Consider the following 23506-nt stretch of genomic DNA (forward strand, 5'->3'; position numbering starts at 1 on the left):
ATTTAAATTGGAATCAATTATTCATAACTGGTGGGAAAGTAAGCTGGTACAGCCTCCTTAGGAAACAATCTGGTAGTTTATAAACTGAGCACAGGTCCCCATGCGCGGCGCGCGGCCTGCGCGGCCTCTGCCCGCCGGCCGCCACTTGTTGGACCAACTTTGCAGCCGTCGGCGGCGGCCGTGGAAGCGCGGGGTCGGACACTCATCACCGAGAAGCTGCAGAACCAGAGGCTGGACGACCGCAGCCGCAGATGCGCTTGGTGAAGCTGACCTGCAGAGAATGTGAGAGCTGTGGTGCAAGCGTACATGTTGCCTGTTGTCTCCCCTCATCCGGATGCCCAGCTGGGTCCGGGCAGCGGAGCCTGCCTTGGACTTTCCTCTCCAGATTAGCTTCTCCTCCGCTGAACTTGATGTAGGCCCGTTCATTTTTACACCTCCATGGAGCAATGGATTTGACAGGTTACCTTCAGGACCTCCTGGCAGGGGGAAGTGGCAGGCTGCCAGCCTTCAGGCCACACAGAGCACAGGGTCTTCATGGGGCTGGGGTCCTTGGAGCTTCCCTCCCGTCACCTGAGCAGATGACATTTGGGCCGCTTGCACTTGTGTCTACTAGGAATCATGCTGCTATGAACATTCTCACAGAGGTTGGTTTTTTTTTTAATTGTCCACATGATGTACAGAGGGTTACAGTTACATACTTAAGGTAGTGAATACATATACATTTCCTGTCATACTTGTCACCCCCTTCCTTGCTTTCATCATGTCATTTTAACCTTCCCAATGATGGGCACCACCATTCTAGGCTACATGGCTTATAAACTCTGCGTACCGACAATAAAACAATTCCTTCCAAAAATAAATAAATAAACAGCACATGGCTATCATTTCGCTCAACAACTACACTCTTGAACATTTAGCCAGAGACATGAAAAGTTAAATGTTCACACAAAAGTGCTCCATGCTTATTAAGCCAAATGGTGACTCATGCCTGTAATCCTGTCTACTCAAGAGTCTGAGATCTAAGACTGAGGTTCAAAGCCAGACCAGGCAAACAAATCCAAGACACTGTGATCTTCCGTTAATCAGCAAAAATCTGGAATTGGAAATGTGGCTCAAGTGGTAGAGTACCAGCCTTGAGCAGAAAAATTAGGTGAAAGCATGAGGTCCTGAGTTCAATCCCTTGTACCAATACACACACACACACACACACACACACACACACACACACATCTGTAAACTGGATAATTCCATTTATGACATTTCGGAAAAACTAGAATTATAGGAACAGAAACTGATTAGGGTTTTCCTGGGGTTGTGTTAGGGGGAAGCACAAGAGGAGCAGGGGAGGAGCACAACACTGGTAATAATTGTGGTCACATAACCAAATGTACCTGTTAAACTACATAGAACATATAGTAAAAAGAGAGTGAATTTCACTGCATGTAAGTTACATCTTAATAAACCTGATTTTCTAAAAAGAAAAAAAATCATAGCCTTTACACTATTGTCACCGCAAATTTGATAAATTTATCTGAAAAACACAAACTACTTCACATTCCCCAAAGGTTCCCCCAGTCCTTTCTCCCGAGATGTGCTGTTACTGACTTCTCTGTCAGTGCATTCGTTTTTATTCTTATCATGCAGGAAAACAGTTTCTGTCCAGTTTGCACATTTTCCCTACATTGAAGATGACTCATAGAACTTTTTATTTATCCTTTTACAGTGAGTAATTCTTTTTATTGCTTCATTGGAAAAAGCTACAAGCTATTACCACATTTAATCGCAAAATATTTTTCTGCTCATTGAAACAAAACACCACATGCTGTCTGTAAATAGTGCTGACCCAGACTCAGGTCCCTTCTTGCAAAATCTCCCATTTAAAACAACCAAACAGCTTGGCCTTTTGTCTGTTATTGTTGTTTCTTTTTCTCCAGAGCATGGGAGAAGTACACAGTGCACAGTAAGTCTATGTTTTGGTACATTCTAAGCAAAAGAGCAGCTTGTGTGCGTGAGTGCTTTCATTTTAAAAATTGTACTTTCAGCCAGGTGCTGGGGGCTCACACCTATAGTCCTAACTAACTCAGGAGGCTGAGATCTCAAGATAAAGATTCAAAGCCAGCTTGGAAGGAAAGTCTATGACACTCTTTTCTCCAATTAACCATCAAAAAACTGGAAGTGGAGCTGTGGCTTGCGGGGTAGAGCACCAGCCTTAAGTGAAAAGACTAAGGGAGAGTATCCAGACCCTGAGTTCAAGTTCTTGTATCAGCACAAACCTAACAAATTGTGTTTTGTGCAATAATACTGGACAGGATAAATGTGTTGACCCTGGCCATCAATATAATTTTCTATTTCCAGTTTTGCTAACTAGGGTATACGGATGCACTTACTATGGAAATTTGAAACTATAGCTTTCAATTAAATATGGCAAGTTGTATATAGCATTTCTCTACTAATACCTCTAAAATGAAAAAAAAAGTAATACCCTAAACCCAATAGACAAGATTGAAAGAGAAAGCAGTATTTTCTTGACAAAGTGATTTTCGGCACGATTATGTCTTAATCTTAGCAAGCAACACAGCTGTCTTCTCCTCCCTCTTAGGGATAGAACAACAATAGTGCATCTACTACATTTGTTTATTTGCACAAATCCCAGTGCCTCAAATATTCCCTGAGCTAATGTGGTTCAATTCAAATACAAATGCACGTGTAAGTCATGTGGGATTTCATTGAAAACACAGATTGCGTTGTTGTTTGTTTTGTGGCGCTGGGGATCCAATCCATGGCCTCATTCACGCTAGGCAAGCACTGGCCACTGAGCTGCTCTTGGCTCCACTGCAGATTCCAATTCAGCGGATCTGAATTCAGAGTCTGTGACATGCAGACCACGATGACTCTCCTCGGAGGGCCCCGTGGAGGATGGGGAAATTCCAGAAATATAGTTAGGGAACTGAAAACCAGGTTATTGGAATGCGGTAAACAGGAGTAAAACTCGGAAGAACACAAAAAACTGGAATGTGGTCTGGTCTTGGATCTGAAAAGGAAAACCTGGAATGTGTTCTGGTCAATATTACCTTGTTTACCAGAATGGTAATCATCTGTAACCACTCTGCCAATTCTGCATCTGTGTGTGTATTTGCTTGTTTTGCCTAACTTGCTCAACCACCTGCATGTGGTTTTTTTTTTTTTTTTGCCTTTAAAACCCAGGTTTACTGAGGCTCAGGGCTGCTCTTCACTCCCCAAGTGGGGGAGTGCAGATAATAAAATCCTAGCCCATTAACCGAGTGTCTTGGAGTCTCCTTTGAATTCAGGATAAAACCCCCGCAGGTCTGGCCGTGGGTTAGAGCCCCACCTTAGTGACCCGCATACAACAAGACTGGGATGGTTGCTCCATGGATTAAATTTTCAACTGGACCATCTTACACTACCTGTGAAATGAGATTTTTGTAATACCCCAAGTATTATATTCACATAAGCTAATGAAAAGCAGAAGCTTTCCAGGGGAGCTGGTTCGTTTACATACTTACTTCTGATCGGTTAAGGAGCATTTAACAAGTTTTCATTTGTAGCTCTTCTTTCTTTTCGTGCACAAGTGATATCTATGTCTGTTCTGCATACATTATGCATCAGTAAATTGAATGGAAAGGAAGATGAGAAAGAAAAGTGGCACTGCAATCTGGCAAATAAGCTTATTCCTCCATAAGCTGTAGAACTGGCAGGAGTTAGCAAGTCTAGATAAAAGAAATAATGATAATTCTATCAGATACCTCATTATTTTGGTAAAGCATAATACTTTATAAGGGTAAACTTGTTGAACAATAAAAATGCATATATTAGTATCTAAACAAGTAATGGATATAACAAAAATTTAAAGGTGGGGAAGTTGTCAAAATAATCAGTAACTGTTGATGTACTTAAAGGGAAATTCTTTCTGGAGGTGTTATTTTACACTCCTGTGGGGGCAGAGAGGGCTCATCCCAGGCTTTTGCTCTTGCCATGACTGGAAAACCAGCAAGGTTTGTCTCTGTAACTTCTCTTTTGCTTTTCTTGGAACAAATTCTACTGTAGGGAATGCTACGGGACATGGGCATTCCAGCTGGACTTCCTGTTGTCTGTGTATGTTTATACATCATTTTCTCTCTCTCTCTCTCATATCTGTGTATGTTAATATATCATTCTCTCTGTCTTACACATATACCATCTCCACCATCAATAATAAAGTTAATGAACAGCATAGCATTCACTTTTTGATCCTCTCAATTGGGTATCCTTCCCATATGTACACAAAAGACAGGAAATTCTTCTTATCCTCTCCCCCTCCACTCCAATCCCCTTTCCCTCCTCTCTCTTCCACTTTCTGTCTCTGTGTCTCTCTTTGTCTCATATGCTGGGAATGGAATATAGGGCCCGGCCTCACATGCTAGGCTAGCACTCATTCCTAGCATATATATTTGTGCCAATACCAGGACTTGAACTCAGGGTTTTATAACTTTGGCTTGGCTTCTTCACTTAGGGCTCTATTTTATCACTTTTTCTAATCACTTGAGCCACACCTCTACTTTGGGCATTCTGGCAATTCATTGGATGTAAGATTCTCATAGATTTGTCTGCCTGGGCTGGCTTTGAACCATGGACCTTCAAATGTCAGCCTCCTGAATAGCTAGGATTACAAGCCTGAGCCACTGTTAACTAGCTTAAAATATTCTAAAAACTTTTCAGGGTCTTCTTTCCTTGCAGCTTCATGTGGGAACTTTTGTGTGGGTTGCCACTCATTCTTTGATGCGAAAACCAAAAACCAAAACAGCAGATCATTTTTTAAGAAAATTGTCTCCTGGGACAAACACCAGCTCTTTCCTCCATTCTCGCTCCCTTTTTGCATGTCTTCCTCTCTCCCTATCCTTATTGTCTGCTTAGGATTCTGCAATATAAGTTTTTAAAACCTATTTTCAACTTGATGAGGATTTTTTAAAAAAAAAAAAACAGATAGCAAAACAATACTTTTGCTCTCAAACTCACCTCCATGAAAATGGTCTGAAAAATGATGACACTTATGATTGTACCTTCAAATCCTGCCAGATGGTTGAAATGCTGTGTATCCCTGCATACTGTGGACCATAGAGACCTTTCTGGGCCACTTCCCTCAGAGGAATCACTTACTTCAATGTCTCTGACTGAACCAGAGCCCAGCTGCCGTGGAGGTGAGAGCGCACTTGTGAATGGAAGCATTCAGCCTGTGCTTCCTGTCAGCTCTGCATGCTTGTAGATCTAGCTTCCACATGATATGAATGACTTTGACAATTTCTATTTCTATTCTGTGTCCCCAAGGGGTAGGTGTGTGTGGGGGGTGGGGGTGGACACTTGGCAGCTCATCCAACATCAAAAACAAAATTCCTTCCTCTGGCCAGTGTTCCACTTTGCAAACATATTTTTAGCTTTGGAAATGCATTCTCTCTCCCTCTGTGCAGCACATATATTTTTACTCTCTCTCTCTCTTGATTCCATCCAAACTTCAGCAGAGTCTGTTTCCTGGCAATTTGAGAAGTGAGAAATGCCTGCGTGGGGGAAAAAAATGAGGACACATGGTGTGTTGAAATTCCGACAGGGAAGCATTGCCCAATGACAAAACCAAGGATGGTCTTGTGATGTTTCCTTTTGCTCACATTAGCTTTAACTATTCTCATCTGGCTCTCATCTCGCCAGAAGCTCCTCAAGCTGTCTCCAGTTCAGATGTCGTGACCTGCTTTCAACCCACTGGGGACTGACTTATAAGTATGAGAATAGCATGCTGCCTTTGTTGAGAATGTTGGGAGGATAATTCCTCAGACTTACCTGTGATCCTTTAACTCATGGCAAATATCAGAAGCAGGTAGATTGTTGAGCCCTTGTTCTGATCTCTAAAGAGCTGCCATACTGATGACTTAGAAATGCTTCTAAACTCGTGTTTTCAGTTCACAAGTATCCAATGAGCACATAGGATCTGTCTGGCCTGGTTCCAAGGATGAGGAATACAGCAATGAAGGCCATGCCTCTGCTCTGTCAATTTCGCAACCACACTGAACTCTCAGTCGGGACAAGCCAGAGGTTGCCTAAGGACGGGGAGGAGCTGTCTGCGGGGTCCTTACTGTGTTCAGAGTAACTGCGATTTGTTTTAGTGCTAAGTCACTGTGAAAAAAACACTTTCAGGTCAGAGGATGACTTCTTTTTTTTTTTTTTTGGTGCTCATACTGGGGCTTGAACTCAGGACCTGGGAGTCATCCCTTAGCTTTTTTTAGTCAAGGCTGATGCGTTACCACTTGCGTCGTACATCCATTTCTGGTTTTTGCTGGTTAATTGGAGCCAAGAGTCTCATGGACTTTGCTGCCAGGCTGGCTTTGAACTTTGATTCTACGATCTCAGTCTCCTGAGGAGCTAGGATTACAAATGTGAGCCACTGGCCCCAACCACGAGGATAACTTTTGCTCTCCTCCTATTTTTTTTCCAAAAGCTTCTGAACAATGTGAACCTTCTGCTTACTCTCCATAGATAATCTAACCACAACCACAAACTCAATCAGAAGTAGATCATAGGTAAATTTCATGTCCCATTTACACAATGGTCTTTTGGTGCCTCATTACATCATGACTCTAAAACAAACACAAACACACAACCAAAGAATATTGCAAAAAACATTATTTTTCACACAGGATTATGGTACAGTATTACAATGTATTATGTGCAAAATTTCATTTAAAAATCATTTACAAAAGGAAGCACAACAATTATGTGCTGAGGGTTCTAGTACAACGAAAATCAAGGCTGAAAAAGGTTCAAGGCACAAAGCCCCTAAATTCGGTGATGACACATTCTTACATAGCACAAAAAACATAAAATTTCAATGACTTGTGTTATGCTGATATATAACCCTCCTTGGATGGGCACCCACAACCTGTTTACTAATCAAACATATTCTAACTTCACTGTCTATTGCTTTGTTTAAAAAAATTCTTTTTGGAGAGCTGAGGATTGAACCCAGGGCTTTATGTATACTATACAAGTGTTCTAGCACTGAGATACACACTCAGACACTGTGTATCTATAATACGTAGAGGGTTTTCTTCTTTTGCTACAGCTTCTTATTGAGCTCAACCAAAGCCACATTAGATATTACTTAGTTGCTGCCCCCACTAATTGGATGCTGCTAGGTTTGAGTAATGTGGAAAATGAGTGAGGGGAGTTATTCTTGATTTGTTTGTCCTCATGGGTTTTTTCCACTTTCCTAAAGCAGGTACCATAGGGAATCAATTTTTGCCAAACCCCATTGCTTATTTACAATATTGTTCCATAGGTTCCTTCTGACTCCTTTCCCTACGTTCCTGCATAGAGCCTGAACCAGCCTGAGCTCCTTAGTCATTTGTCAGAGTCTACATTTCTCTCTCTCTCTCTCTACATTCATTTCTTTTCTTATTCTCAGCATCACGTCTTTAAAACACACACACACGCACACACACACACACACACACACACACACACACACACACACACAGAGCACAACAACTCTAAATCTGCATAAGGTAACAGTACATCAGATTTCCAAAGGCATTCTGCGGCCAGTGTCAGGAATACATTGCTGTAAGAAATTCAGCAGTCTCTCCCCACAATGTTGCCGAAATATCCAGTTACAAAAGAGAGACTTTTAACATGGGATACTCTCAGATCCAGCAAGAGATTTATTTTCAAATATTAAATGTTAAAAAAAAATCACATGCATAATTATAGAAATATTTTAAAGTTACAAAAATAGTTTAAAAACCAATCCTGACAGTTAACCGGCAACTGCTATAAACATTTCTAGAAATATATAAAACCACAAAGACTCTTTGTAAAAAAAAAAAAAAAAGAAGAAGAAGAAGAAGAAGAAGAAAGGAGAATGGAGAGGAGTAAAGGAGAGGTAAAGGGAAAGAAAAAGGGCATAAGAAGAGGTGAAAAGGAGAGGGAAGATTGGAGCTTGCCTCAAAACAGGAGAAGTTCCTGACGCACTGCCAAGGGACAGTCTTGTCAAACACCTGCTGCTGAATTCCAGAGAAGAGCTGTACCTTTACCTGTTCATTCAGCACATATACATACATGGAAGTCAATCTGGTTTGGGGCAGGCAGTGGACAATCTCAGTGGATACCTGAAACACCAATTGCAACTCTCCATTGCTGGAGAAGACATCTTAACTACCTTGCCTGACAATGTGGCTAAAGATGCCCTTGACCAAGTCAACCTGTGGCTGGCTGGCTCAGTCACTGAACCGAGGGGACCTTCCAGGAACGGACTGCCTTCTAAGCTCAAGTATGTGGCAGCCAGAGGCTCCCCTTGTGGAGGCACCTATGGGAAGTCCCACGAGCTGTTTATGAGGGGGTGAGGTCCTCCTCATTCTGGAAAATGACACCGTAAGGATCATTCTTGATGCGCTTGTACACGAAGTGGAAGATGTGGGGCTGGGGCCGGCTGTGCAGCTCGGCCTTGATTTTTTGAGGGTAAGTGTCCTCTGCCAGCTGCTGCCATGTTTCATCTACGAAGAGGAAGAGGCTGTATTCCTCAGGGTCCTCCACCTTAAACTTCTCGGCACAGAGCTGACACACATCTTCCGTGGTGATGTAGGGGCGCACAAGGAGGGTCTTTGCTGTGCAGCCACTGTTGACCTCTTGGAATGCAACCCGGAGATAATTCTGCAGATGGAAACAGATGTCAGAAAGAAGAGACAACCAGATAGCAACACATCTCCCGATGAAAGGCAAGTGTTGACGTGGAATTTGTGAGCTGCCGCATGGCTCTGATTATTTGTCTGGTGATATCCAAGGTGAGGCCATGAAGCTTGGATTGCAAGAAAAGAGGCTGATCTGAATCTCAGCCAGGAGAAAGACTACAGTATGGCACCACAGTGGTCACATGTTAGCTCATTTGCAAATAGAAGCAACAGGAAGTCCACTCAGCCCTGGCTTCACCTCGCTGTATCCCTCATAAACCTGCTTAAGAAATCCCTGTGGAAGAGTGTGAACCACATCCAAAGTCAGGATTATTTCCAGCTTGAGACAAACCAAGCAGCAGAAGAATGGAATCCAGGAGTCAGCAGGAAGAGATTTTAAACTCCCAGACCCCACAGCCATACCATGTGCTTTGGGCCACAGTGCTTTTCTCTGGAGCCTAAGCAAGAAAAATTAAGCTAGGTTGAGCCCCAAGAAACTGCTGATGTTTGGGCTCCCTAAACAATGTTTCATGTGGTTAAACTTAATATAAGGCTACAAGTGGCTCTTGGTGTAATGTGGGGGAAAAGAAAAACCCAGAGGGAGGAGTATGTGGGATCTGCTAGAAGACTGGAGCTGACATGTATGAAGCCCAAAGTCGCAATGCAGGGAAATGAAGAGAGACATTTGCAGGCTTGGACTTGAGAACCATGCCATGTGTTTGCCATCCCGAAACATGAGAAATCTGTGGTCTCCTACAACACAGAGAGCAGGTGAAGGCACAGACAGTCCAAAACTCATAACCAGGGGCACCAGGATTTTGGTTTCCCTGGGTAAGTCCTTCAGTGTCTATGTCCTTAAGAGTGAAATTTCCAGATAAGATAGAAAAGGCCCCATCCAATTTGCCTCACATTGAGAAAGCGTTTTTATTTCCTTGTTCTAGATCTGGTGACTGCTTGGAAGCGTGCTCACTGCCTTGGCTCTTTTATGGTTGCAATGACAGCTAAAGAGGCAATGTAAGATGTTTCACATCTGCTTCTGCGGAGGGCATCTGCCAGCCTGATGGCTTTGCAGAGGTGAGTTAGTGGGGGGATCCAGACCCATATCCTTGGATCTGAACGCTTGGTGTTTAGAATGCAGGCTATATCCCATCAGTGCACATCCCCTACTCCTCTCCTATACCACCTGCGCTGCCAACCCTGAGCTCTAACACTGGGTATACAGCATTTACTCAATGATTTCTGAAGACAGAGGTCTACATTGCCTCTACTCAACCACCAGAGAAACTGAGGCACAAAGAAGCTAAGGAACTTGTGCATGGGCACAGAACTAGAAAGTGATCTTCTGCCTTTACCACCTTCAAGGCAAGGAGGTGTTTGGGTGTCTGTGACTTCCAATGTAGGCGTTTCAGCTTTGGGTGCTGAAAATTTCTGCATCTTGAAAGTGAGCAAGATCAAAGGGGAGGGCAGTTGCCAAAGGGCGGGGCTCTGAATCTCCCAGGTTAGAAGCTGCCATGGATGGACAGGGTGCAACGAGATCTCAGAGGGCGTAGCAGCTCAGGAACTCCCCCTTGCATTGTTCAGGGATCTGGATGTGCTAGCACACTTCACACTTCCATGTTCTTAAACAACCCCCGAGGGGGAGGGGAGCACCCACCATGTGTTCTCAATTTCTAGATTTATGTATCTGAAGGAAATTTCTGCGAATTCTGTCATCTTTGAGAAGAACATGCTGAATTTGCCTTTGAACAATGGGTTGTCATTGAACGAAATGTAGCTTTTGGTTATTTTCAGAGTATTAGGAAGGGAGAAGAAGGCAAGGAAGACGAATTGGGGTCCATGTTGCCTTGCTTTTCTAGTTCCCTGCTAGGAATCTTGCCACATGGCACACAGAAAACAAAGCATAGTGGGTTTGTTGTTTCTTTTTTTGTTGTTTGTTTGTTGTTTTTGTGCCAGTCCTAGGGATTGAACCCTGGGCCTGGGTGTTGTCCTTGAGCTTTTTTGCTCTAGGCTAGCACTCTGCCAGTTAAGCTATATCTCCCTTTTTGCTTTTTGTTTGTTAATTGGAGATAACAATCTCACAGATTCTGCTGCCCAGACTGGCTCTGAACCACGATCCTCAGACCTCAGCCTCCTGAGTAACTAGGATGAGAGGCATGATCCATCAGCTCACAGTGGGGTTTTATAATCCCAGCTCTAATCTTCAGACTCTCATTCAAAGACATGTGCACAATTGTACAGATGGCAAGCAAATAATCATACATCATACTTAGTATGATGGTGCATTCATTGGAAATGGCATTTCAAACTTTGCAATTTGGGGGGTGGGCTAGGCAATGAACTCAGAGCCTTTCACAACCACTGAGCTATACTCTAGTCTGAAATTTTGAATCCAGATCTCTTCTCAAGCAGGCAAGATTGGTTCAGTCCTCTTTTGTGATGCTGGAGGGCAGTGGAGGACACAACGGGCTCCCTGTAGTGTACTGACTTGCCAGGTCAGGCTGCTCAGTAGGTGAGATGCATTCAAAGCATTGTCTGCTTCTGGTATGTTTGACCCCACTCCCTGTAAGTCCAAGGGCATCTGTATTATAAATTTGTAAAGTAATAGAAGTCAAACAACCAGGTCCAAGAGTGGCTTGAAACATCTGTTTTCCATCAAATGATTCAACCCAGAAAAGACTGAGGGCGGTGGGGGGAGGGACGCTGAGCTGGAAGGCACAGGGGGAGCCAGCTCTGTCTTCCCGGGGAAGGAAGAGGGGACTTCCATGGTGTGGGCTCAATTGAGTACCTGAAAATCGTCCACTGAAGGGATGGTTCGGTTGGTGGTTCTCCGTTTGTGCCACTGCCTCAGGGTGTCCCTGGTCTCCGAGCTGAGCAGGCGTGCAGCTTGTTCCTCTTGGAAATTCTTTATCAGTGACAGTGCTCCATAGGCGCTGGTCAAGTAATAGCCCCCTGGGAAGGGCAGGAGAGGGGAGTGACTAAGAGCATCACACTCCGGTGATGACATGTGGAGAGGCACTAGCATTAGGAACGGTAACTCTGTTCCCTTATCCCTGAGTCTCACCATGAGATGGGGCCCATAACTCCCTGCCCCTGGGAGACAAGCCCTGGGTGCTAAGTCCTTTCTATGAAAGGACATCAGATCTACATACAACCTATATACATCCTTCTGTATGCTTTAAAGTATTCTAGTCTCTGGATTATGTCTAATACCTAAAACAACACAAAGGCTACATTCGTCATTGTGATAGTAGTGCATTGTTGGAGAAATACCAACAAGGAGAAAGCTTGCGTTTGTTTCATACGGAAGTATTTTCTAGATATTTCCAATCTGTGGTTGGTTGACACAGAATCCCTGGATATGAAGGGTTAAATGCAATTTCCCACAAAAGCACACACCCAAGATCACACCATCCACTCCTTCATCTATCCACTCCAGTGGTGCAGGCCTGTGCCTGAAGCTAGGAGCCCTGATGAATTGACAGCAGACTTCCACTGATGGAATTTCCTTTCTAGGGGCTGAGAGAGCCAAAACCTTTACTTTATTAAGGGACAATTGTGAAAGAAGGCTAGCATGGAAGATCGGAGTCTGAAGCCCACTGCAGAGCTGGGGAGGAGGTCAGGCAGGTGAGGGGGCGGGGCCAGCTGCTCAGAGGCCAGAGTCACCTATTAGTCCAGGAATCTCCTGAAAATACTTGCTTTTAGGCTTAAAGTAAAGAGAATAGTTTCTAAGTTTTAGTTAAACAAAATATGATAATAATGGCAGCATGCACAAGTGCGCTCACAAAAATATTAACACATTAAACTCCCTCTTAATGTCCTTTCTTCTTCCTTGAAGATAATACAAAATGTTATTTAAGAAAAATAATCAAGCCAGGCACTGGTGGCTTACGGCTATAATCCATGCTACTCAGGAGACTGAGATCTGAGGATTGCAATTCAAAGCCAGCCTGGGCAGGAAAGTCCTAGATATTCTTATCTCCATTTAACCACCAGAAAACTAGAAGTAGAACTGTGGCTCAAAGTGGTAGAGCATTAGCCTGAAGCAGAAAAGTCCAGGGACAGTGCCCAGGCCCTGAGTTCAAGCCCTACGATGGACCAAAATAACAACAACAATAATAATAATAATAAAAAGGAAAAGCTAGTGATGTCCTTTGGTGATGTACTTAAGATTGAGTTCTTGTGTTCACTGGGACAGATGAGGCTGTGAGATGCATAGGTATTGCTACTAGTTTTGTCCTAAAATAGAACTAGGTGACTGTCAAGGAATTTGTAAACACTGTGCTCAAGCACCACTAGGGGGCACCTGAATATGTTTTTATTTATTATTATTATTATTATTTTTGCCAGTCCTGGGCTTGGACTCAGGGCCTGAGCACTGTCCCTGGCTTCTTTGTGCTCAAGGCTAGCACTCTGCCACTTGAGCCACAGCGCCACGTCTGGCCATTTTGTATATATGTGGTGTTGGGGAATTGAACCCAGGGCTTCATGTATACAAGGCAAGCACTCTTGCCACTAGGCCATATTCCCAGCCCCCTGAATTTGTTTTTTAAATTCCCTAATTGGGCACTATGCATTTTATACTTAGAGGCATTGTTTGTGAAAATATCCATCCATTGAATCACTACTGTGAGCCTAAGTCAGTCATGGAGTATGGGGTGTATCTGTAAGATATAGAATGTGCTCTCCAGAAATGTATACCTTTACTAAAGAAAACAAACATGGGCAATTTATCCATTCACGAACAGAAGTTGGTTGTGGATGAGTTCTTTGTGTGTGTCATTTTCATGGCCAAAGTATTTAACTGCTCACATAAGACCCCGAAGAACCCTCTCATCATCAGGAAGGAGGGAAAAGGCTTTACTTGGCATCACCATCAGTGAACCCTGTAAACTTGACAAAGGAATGCCTTTGTTATTCAGGTCATGGACAGAGGATGTGTGTGTGTGTGTGTGTGTGTGTGTGTGTGTGTGTGTGTGTGTGTGCGCGCGCGCGCACGCGTGCATGTTACTAGAGGTCAAACTGAAGGATTCACACATACTAGGCAAGTGCTTAACAGTTGAGCTGTACCATACCAAGGTTTTGAAGTTTCCTGACCCACCATCTATGGTGTAAGTTCCCTATGGAAGTTCAGCAATGACTAGTCCAGAGATTTGGATTGTTGATCTTTACTTAGTATTTGCTTCACAAACAAAGCAGCAAAGGATTGGCTGGGAAATGGCATAATATAAACATAAATGGTACACCAAAGACTTTGGGAGAAATCGTGATACAGACTTAAGTAATCAGAGGTCTGTGAGGAGTTGCCCGTGTTTAACTAGATCCAAAGGACTGTTAAAATCCTTGTGAGGTGAAAGGGATTTTTTTGGATCATGGGTTTTAAGACTCCATAGCTCTGATATGTTCAGGCCACTAAAGAGAAAACTCAAAATGCTAGAAGCACACAACGGCCCTCATTTTGAAACATGTGGATGCAATTAGAGGAAGGTTTTAGATCTCAGCAAAACTGTAACCCTGAGAAAAAGCCATGCACTTCTCAGGGATTCTATGACGCCTGTTCTGTAAATGAGAATGCCTGCTTAAACAGCAGAAAAACCATGTGGCTGCTGCTTTGCAAACCAGAGAGGGCTTTGGGTAGACTGTGGAGGGGATGGATCTGTAACGACTCACCACAGCTCCTACCCATCTGCAGTTCAGTGCTGGGCAGCTTGGTCTGTAAGCACAGCTAGGCTGCCTGGCACATCCACTCTCCCCAGGAAGAAAAGCCAAACAGCCCTAGACACAGCTCCAGACACAGCCGGGTGCAATCAGGCTCTAGCACATGTGCAGGCTCACGGATCCCTTGGTGGGATACTAGTGTGTTGTTTTTTTCTCACATGGGATTCCTGGAGGTAAAGAGAGTCAGATGCTCATGTGTCACCCATACTGCCTTGGCTTTGGGACAAAGTTTGCAGAATGGTCAGGAAATGGTTGTCCCTCTCCTGAAACCACTAGATATAAGTATCTGTTTGTCCTGCATATATCATCATCCTAACAACACAGTGGTTTTCTAAGAGAGACTGGTGCGTCCTTTTCCCAAAGGTCTTCATACTTATTACCAGAATTAAGCATGAGAAAAGCTAACCAAAGGGAAAAAGAGAAAAAAAAAAGGAATGGAAAGCACAGCATTGGGACTAATGTAAGTTTTTCTTTTGGTGCCTGGACAAAGCCACGTGTTTCTCTTCCTGCCAAATTCTAGGATGTGTGGAATGTCCCTGTGGGTTTTCCACAGAGAGTTTGAATCCACAGGGGGGAAAGTCCATGAGGGGACAGGAACAGGTAAAAGGATGACAAGGCCCATTTCTGTGTGTGCACGGTGGGAGAGAGCACAGGGATCTTTATTACTCCGCTTGCAGTGGCAATGCCCAAAGAGGGCTGGGGCTCCAGGAAGGACAGTCCTCTCACAGGAACACCAAGGACTGGTGAACTCAGGTTAGAAGACATTACAAGACACATGCTTAGAACTGCAATATGCTCAAGTTCTCTCCATGGGAAATGCCTGTGCCTGGAGCAGGTGGACTTTTGTATTCAAGCCCACACTGAAACTCACTGGAAAAAAAAGGTGGTGGGGGAGAGCAAAATATCACCCTCAGGGTCTGTCTGGTCTCTCCCAGGGATATATAAAGAAAAATGAGCACAAGCCCTGATTTGTTCTCAGGTAGACTGCCAGCTCATAGGGGAGGCCCACTTAGTGCTGCTTCTCAAGGTTCAAGCATCCAGGTGACTTGCTTGCTATCATTCCTGACTGATGTGTAAGGAGAAGGAATTTCTTCTCCCAGACAGAGAAAAGGAACAAGAAAGAACTTGAACTACTAAGGCAAACTGAAGGCAAGCTATTCATGTTTTCCCACACCTATTTTTATTTTAACATTGAGCCGATATCCTTTTGTAAACTAGGAAAGAAACTAATTCTCTATTTATGGATGGATGGATGTACTATGTATGTATGTATGTATGTATATATGTATGTATGTATGTATGTATGTATGTACTTTTGGTGAGTTCTGGGACTTGAACTCAGAGGCTGATTGCTATCCCTGAGTTTTTGTGCTCAAGGTTAGCACTCTACCAATTGAGCCACAGTTCCATTTCTGGCTTTTCCTGCCCTACCTGGCTTTGAATCTTGATCCTCAGGATCTCAGCCTCTTGAGTAGCTAGGACTGCAGGCATGAACCAATTATTATTTATTTTTAAAGCCATTTAAAAGATAAAAACAGAAGCCAAGCTGTATTTCACTGATGTGATTACAGGTTATTTTTCTGGTGATGGGAATATTCCCTAATAAGAAGTTTACAGCTTCCCTTGGGAATCAGAGAGAATATTTCTTTTGTAAAACGATGTTTATTCTATTGCATGCCATTTTTATTTCCTCTAATGGGTCTCAGTGAAGTATTTACTTATGGCAGAGTTGTATTTTATCCTTTTAGTTTCTGTCTCCCACATTCTCTTATGCTTTTTTTTTTTTTAATTCGTGCTAGTATTGGGGCTTAAATTCAGGGCCTTACACTTGGCTTTTTCTGCTCCAGGCTGGTGCTCTACCACTTGAGCCACAGCTCCACTTCCTGGCTTTTTGGTGGTTAACTAGAAATCAGAGTCTCATGGACTTTTGTGTTCCAGCTACCTTTGAACCACCACCTTCAGACCTCAGTCTCTTTTGTAGCTAGGATTATAGTTGTAAACCATCAGGAGTAGGGCTGATTCCTAAATTTTCTAATATGTGTGTGTGTGTGTGTGTGTGTGTGTGTGTGTGTATCTTTTAAAAATCAACAAAAGTCCTTCCATACTTCTTTTAAATAAAAACCATTAAAACTTCAACTAGCCATTAAGATATCATAAAAGAAACCAGGTGCTATGGCTTACATCTGTAATCCTCCTAGCTAATCAGGAGGCTGAAATCTGAGAATGGTGTTTCAAAGTCAGCCTGAGCAGGAAAGTCTGTGAGACTCTTATCTCCAATTAACCAGGTTAAAAAAAAAAAAAAGCGAAAAGTTGAACTGTAGCTCAAGCAGTAGAGCATTAGTCTTGAACTCAAGGCTTGGGCACTGTCCCTGAGTTTCTTTTGCTCAAGGCTAGCACTCTACCACTTGAGCCATAGCACCACTTCTGGCCTTTTCTGTTTATGTGGTACTGAGGAATTGAACCCAGGGCTTCATGCTTGCTAGGCAAGCACTCTACCACTAAGCCACATTCCCAGTGCCAGAGCATCAGTCCTGAGCACATAAAAAGTCAGGAGCAGCATGCAGGCCCTGAGTTCAAGCCCAGGACGGACACACACGGACACGAGTTAAGAGGTGGTGGCTGCTGATCACTATGGATGTATAAAACTACCAGCAAGTTCTTCTCTTTAAAATAGCTAAGTTTGGGGCTGGGAATATGGCCTAGTGGCAAGAGTGCTCGCCTCATAAAATAGCTAAGTTTATGTTCCCTAAAGTTTGTCTCCGTTACAAAAATAAAAATGAAACAAAAATCCCACCAAGTCCCTCCAACTTTTTCAGAAGTGCCTTCATTACCTTCTCCATGTAATAACGAGGGGTCCAGGAGCTCCATCATGTACTCAATTTCAGTGTCCAACTCAAGCATGTCGCACTGAGCGATGACATAGGTCAGGACTGGCAAGAAGTCGTCAGCACCATACATCCTCCCTGGCATGAAGAAGAAAGGGCAGGACAGGAATATTATTTTAAATCAACTTTCATATCCTACTTGCTGCTTTTATTAGACAGCAAGGAGTCATTCTGGGGGAAATGAGCTATTTATAAATAGGTGTGGGTGTTTCTGGAATCTTGTGTAGTCCTCCACTCTCGGCTGCTAAAAGGAGAGACAAGACCTCCTTCACCATCCTAGAATCAATGTCTAGGACCCATGAACATATTTTCAATTCTCTACTTTTTCTTTCTTTTCTTTTCTTTTTTTCTTTCATGGTACTAGGAATTGACCTCAGGGCCTTGACCTTGCAGGTTCTCTATCACTTGAGCTACCTCTCCAGTCACTGTTTTGCCTTGGTTATTTTCAAGTAGCATCTCATTTTATACTCAGCACTGGCCTGCACTGTGATCCTCCTACTTGTGCTTACCCACAACACACAGCCATTCTGCCCAGTGTTATGGTCTGCATAAAATTATGTATGAGAATAGAGTATCTTTAAATATTTTTAACTCATAGCAAGTTCTATGTTTTAATAAGGCAGGTGCTTATGTCAATTCTTTTTTGTTTTTATTTATTTTTTGTCTTTCCCACTTCCTAATACATTAGTTGTTGAGGTCTCATTTCCTATTGATTTCTATGCACATTAATCATCTAAGGGCAAGACCAAACTTGACCAGGAAAAAAATAACTTTCATGCTCTACTTAATGTGAGCATACTGTTAATTTATTTAAGTATGCCAAATCAGATCGTGTTAATTAGTACACAGATTGAGTCAGTAACATGTGGCAAAATTTTTTTTTGTAGTTCTTCTAGCTGTCTTTACAATGGTAGCTTTCAACTGGACATGATTCTGCTTGCCCAGGGGACACCTGACACTGTCTGGAAACACTTTTCATTGTCACAACTGGAGGCTGAGTGTGCAAATGGCATCCGGGATTGTGCTAAGTATACCACAGGAGGTCAGACACTTCCACCATGAAGAATGTCCTGTCTAAAGTGTTGCTAAAGTGGAGGTTGAGAAGAACATGATCCTGTGCACAAGTTGGTTTGGGACTTCATTTTTTGACAGGGTTTCACTACGTAACTCAGGCTGATCTTGTTATGTAGCCCAGGCTGGCCTCAAACTCATGATCCTCCTTTGCCTTCAGAGTGCTAGGATTACAGGTATGTGTTACCACACCTAGCTCATTTGGGGAAACTGATTTCATGAACTTTAGGATATGTATTTCCTGTATGTGAAACATGCTTGCAAATTTCAGAGGTCATATTTGTATTAGTTACCAGTTCAAGAGTTCCAGTTCTGCCGGAGCACTGGTGGCTCACAACTATAGTCCTATTTACTCAACAAGCTGAGATCTGAGGATCAGCTTGAACAAGCTAGCCCAAGTAGAAAAGTCATAAAACTCTTATCTCCAATTAGACACCAAAAGGTCAGAAGTGGAACTGTGTTTCAAGCTGTGGAGGGCTAGCCTTAAGTGAAAATGCTAAGGGACACTGCTCAGGCCCTTAACTCGTCCAATACTACACACACACACACACACACACACACACACACACACACACACACACACACAAATGCGCACGCACGTGCAAGAGAGAGAGTTCCCGTTCTATGGTTCTTATTCAATAATTTGCAACCTGCACACATCTTCCTATTTATTGTTTTGTTTGTTTGTTGCCAGTCCTGGGCCTTGAAATCAGGGCCTGAGCACTGTCCCTGGCTTCTTTTTTGCTCAAGGCTAGCACTCTGCCACTTGACCCACAGCGCCACTTCTGGCCATTTTGTATATATGTGGTGCTGGGGAATCGAACCCAGGGCTTCATGTATACAAGGCAAGCACTCTTGCCACTAGGCCATATTCCCAGCCCCACATCTTCCTATTTAATCAGTGGTTAATAGAGCCTGCGTGTTCTCTCTGTTGTTCTGCACTGTCACTCAGAAGAAAATAGTGGTAATTGTCCTTGGGATTACAAACTCAGAGGTAACCTGGGAGGGGCAAGTGCTCAATCCTATTCTATGAGGCACCTACAGGCAACAGCAAAGGGAAATCCCACAGCTTACTTTTCCCAGTTTAGAAATCTTTGGTGAATTTCCATTATTTTGCTTGTGCTTGTATCAGCAAGGGCAGGCGATGAAAGGGTTAATGAATCCTCACTGTCACCAAAGGCTCTGAGTTTCTGGGACATGCTGTTGATCATCCACACAAAGGTTGGTGATAATGAATATGTCCGTCACACTTAGGACTATGCACCACTTGTCTATGCTCAGTCCCATTTATAACAGAAAGGGTCATCTACAGCCACAGATGCAAAACTACAGTGCAGGCTAAGGTAGTCCCTCATTAGTGGAGGGTTTGAACTAAGCTCCTACCCTGCTAGACAGATGCATTTCCTGCTGAGACATAACTAAAATCCTGATTTTTGCTGGTTATTTTTGAGGTAGAGTCTCCCTTCCTGTCTGTCTGGGTGCCACACACCTATGCTAAGCTTCATAGGAGCTGGGATAAAAAGCATGCCCTAGTGACTCCAGTTCTTCCTTATGAAGGGGTCTCTCAAACTTTTCTGTCCAGGCTAAAACTGTCATCCTCCCAATCTCAGCCTCCCAAGTAGCAAGGATTACAGATGTGAGTCACTAGTGCTCAGCTGGAAGGAGGATTAGAACTCAGATCCTAGAGCTTGAATCTATAACCACTACCCAGAACTAAATACTTAATTAAAGCAGCATCCTATATAACTCTTGTTGCCCTTGTCCACTTATATTTTATTACACTCTAAGCTGTTGCTAGTGACTCCTTTGGCAGACACTAGAGTGACCCTTGTATTACACTTGTAAGAGGGAGCTGCTGGGTAAAATCAAGTGACAGAGAGGAGGAGATGTAGGGATGTAGGACTGGCAGGAAGTGGCTCAGGGCTGGACCTGAGCAGCCTTACCTGAGTTGTTCTCCATGACAGTGTAAATGAGCTTGCACACCCTCAGCAGCAGCATAACCTTCTTTTCTGGAGAATACATCTTCTGCATGGTTATGAACTTGACTTTGATTTTCTCTACATCCACCAAATCAGGTGTGGGGGCGAAGACTCCCAGCTCCTGCGGATTCCTCTGTCGCACCAACTGCAGGTTCTCCTTGAGTTGTTTCCAGGAGCCGTCAGCCATATGGAAGTCCTTCAACATGGCTTCCACGTGCCCTTTCAGGGGCTTCAGGATACACTTGTGCATGGCTTTTTCCAACACTACATCTGCCAAAGAAAATGCAACTACTGTGACCATTGTCTGAAGAACGAAGAAACATTCGGCTTTCCCAGAATGTACACCTGCAGTTCTCCACATTGGTTAAAGGAGATGAAGGAGATGCAGGCAATGAGAACTTAGCCCCAACAGACACCTCCCGACCAGCAACACAACTCATGCCAACATATTTTACTCTGAGACAAGGGAAAGTTAATCTTCCCCAATAATGCCCTGCTTGCTAATAATCAAAACAATTAATCACATTTATTTTAAGTTATTTTTACCCTCCCTCCCAATAAATACAAGCCAATATTCTAGAATATATTCTTTTGACCCCCCTGGTCTTTTTTTGTTGACAGGAAAGCAAGTATGGCATCTGAAAGGAAGTATTTTCTAGTAGCAAGAGACAAAGATCCCTTGATAGATTCTGAGGAAATAAATGCAACCAAATATAATGTGATCTTGGATTGGATTCTTGACTTTCTTTGCTATAATGAACATCAGTGGGACATACATGAAACCAAATAAAGTCTCCAAGTCAGATAATAGTGTTACATGGACTTCAAGGTTTATTTTGTGGATTGGGTAACATATGGTAGTTCTGTAACGGTTTTTAGGAAATAAGTATTTAGGGGAAAAAAAGGGTATAATGCCTGCAACTTACAGTGTATATGCATGTGCATGTATTATGGTGTGTGTTTGGCATGTGTATACATGTAGATGTGTATGTGTGCAAAGAGAAAAGAGAATGAAGTAAATGTGGCCAAGGGCTAAAATTTGGGAAACTGGGGTGAAGGCTAGCCTAGCTAGTTCTGTGTATTATTTGTGTAACTTTCCTAAAGTCTGAAGTGATTTCAAAATTAAAAGTTGAAAAATGTTGTGTCTCTGTTCAGATTTGTGGGTAGTATTCTTCTTCCCTTCTTCTTCGAATACTTTCCCAACAAAATAGCGTCTTAGCTAATACTAAAATGGCTTAGTGCCATAAATCTGGAGATCTAAGCTGAAAATAACTTATACAGTGATAAATTCTCTGCATTTTCAATGCCAGTTTTTTCATCTCATGCGCACATATTCTTGTCAAAGCCACTTGAACCTTTCTGGGGCCACATCCTGGCATAGGACACTTCAGTGTGATTCCACTCTGGAAAACCATGGCTCTACTACACACTTACAAAATTGCAAAGAGTCTGGTTATTGTTCTGGCCTCTGGAATTCCAGACATTGGATCAGATCATATCGAACCTAAATTACTGTCTATTATTAGAAGTCCACAGGAAAAAGAAGAGTAATGTAAGCCAGATGTACAAACACTGAAAACAATTTTCCTCTACCCTAAAGTTCTAACCAGGCCAAAAGTTACTGCTGATCCTAGAGTGATTAGGTTCCCCAGCTTGACTTCCTCTTAATTCTATCTTCTATCGGGCAGAATTCTCTTTTATTTTTTTTTCATATTTATTTTATTTTATTTATTTTTTTTCAAATTTTTATTATGAAACAGATGTACCGAGAGGTTACAGTTTCATACATTAGGCATTGGATACATTACTTGTACTGTTTGTTACCTCGTCCCTCATACCCCCCTCACCTACCCCTTTCCCTTTCCCCCCATGAGGTGTTCCATTCACTTAGACCAAACAGTTTAGAATTCTCTTTTATTATTATTATTTTTTGTAGGTTCTGACGCTTGAACTCAGGGCCTGGGCTCTGACCCTGAGCCTCTCTGTGCTCAAGGCTAGCGCTCTACCACTTGAGCCACAGTGCCACTTCTGGCATTTTCTGAGTAGTTTATTGGAGAAAAGAGTCTCATAGACTTTCTTGCCCAGTCTGGCTTTGAACTGCAATCCTCAGATCTCATCCTCCTAAGTAGTTAGGATTACAGCCATGAGCCACCAGTGCCCAGCTTTCTTTTTAAATATAGAGCTTAATGTGACTATAGAAACCAAGGTTGAAGAAAAAGAAATTATAAATCAAGAGGAAAAGCAAGCCAGATGCAGGTGGCTTTCATCTGTAATCCTAGCTGTTCAGTAGGCTGAGATCTGAGGACTGCAGTTCAAAACCATCATAGGCATAAAAATCCGTGAGTCTCTTAACTCCCATTAACCACCAAAAAGCCAGAAGTGGCAGTGTGGATCAAGTGGTAGAGTACCATCCTGAGCAAAAAAAATCCAAGTAGGAGCCTCAAGACCCTGAGTTCAAGCTCAGGATTGGAACCAATAAGGTGGGGGTGGGGAGCAGAACAACATATTTACTTTACATCTGGCATTAAAACAGATTACTTAGTTTGGGTATTTTGTTAATAACCTTGTGTTACCTCATGGCATCTTTGACCTTACCCTATTTGATTGTCATGATAAATAATAGTATTTACTGAGTATGCAGGTGGGTAAAAGTCCTATTCAAGTATATTCTCTCTCTCTCTCTCTCTCTCTCTCTCTCTCTCTCTCTCTCTCTCTCTCTGTGTGTCCTGGGGACTTGAACTCAGGGAATGGGTGCTGAGCTGTTTTTACTCAAGCTGGGGTTCTACCACTTGAGCTACAATTCCACTTGTAGCTTTTTGGTAGTTAACTGCAGTTTCATGAACTTTCTACCTGGGCTGGCTTTGGACCATCATGCTCAGATTTCAGCATCCTGAATAGCTAGGATTATAGTTGTGAGCCATGGGTGCCTGACCTTTATTACTTTTTTTTTTTTTTTGCACCAGTCCTGGGGCCTGAACTAAGGGCCTGAGCACTGTCCCTGACTTCTTTTTGCTCAAGGTTAGCACTCTACCATTTGAGCCACAGCACCAGTTCTGGCTTTTTCTATATATGTGGTGCTGATGAATCAAACCCAGGGTTTCATGTATATGAGGCCATTCTACCACTAGGCCATATTCTCAGCTCCCCT

At 43.0% G+C, this 23506-nt stretch overlaps 1 protein-coding gene across 7 annotated transcripts in view; it reads right to left on the reverse strand.

The window, feature by feature from the left end:
* Positions 1-6648: 6648 nt before the first annotated feature.
* Rin2 (Ras and Rab interactor 2) overlaps positions 6649-23506 on the reverse strand; it is a 190284-nt gene continuing 173426 nt past the window's right edge. For all 7 annotated transcript variants that reach the window (XM_048348724.1, XM_048348718.1, XM_048348722.1 and 4 more), the window contains 4 exons: positions 20323-20628; positions 17255-17386; positions 11494-11657; positions 6649-8691 (listed from right to left, as the gene is read on the reverse strand). In XM_048348724.1, the coding sequence (XP_048204681.1) occupies positions 8371-8691; positions 11494-11657; positions 17255-17386; positions 20323-20628 (923 nt within the window). In that variant the 3' untranslated portion in view covers positions 6649-8370. The remainder of the gene's footprint in view (positions 8692-11493; positions 11658-17254; positions 17387-20322; positions 20629-23506) is intronic.

This window comes from Perognathus longimembris, chromosome 6, assembly GCF_023159225.1.
Source record: "Perognathus longimembris pacificus isolate PPM17 chromosome 6, ASM2315922v1, whole genome shotgun sequence".
Classification (NCBI taxonomy): Eukaryota; Metazoa; Chordata; class Mammalia; order Rodentia; family Heteromyidae; genus Perognathus; species Perognathus longimembris.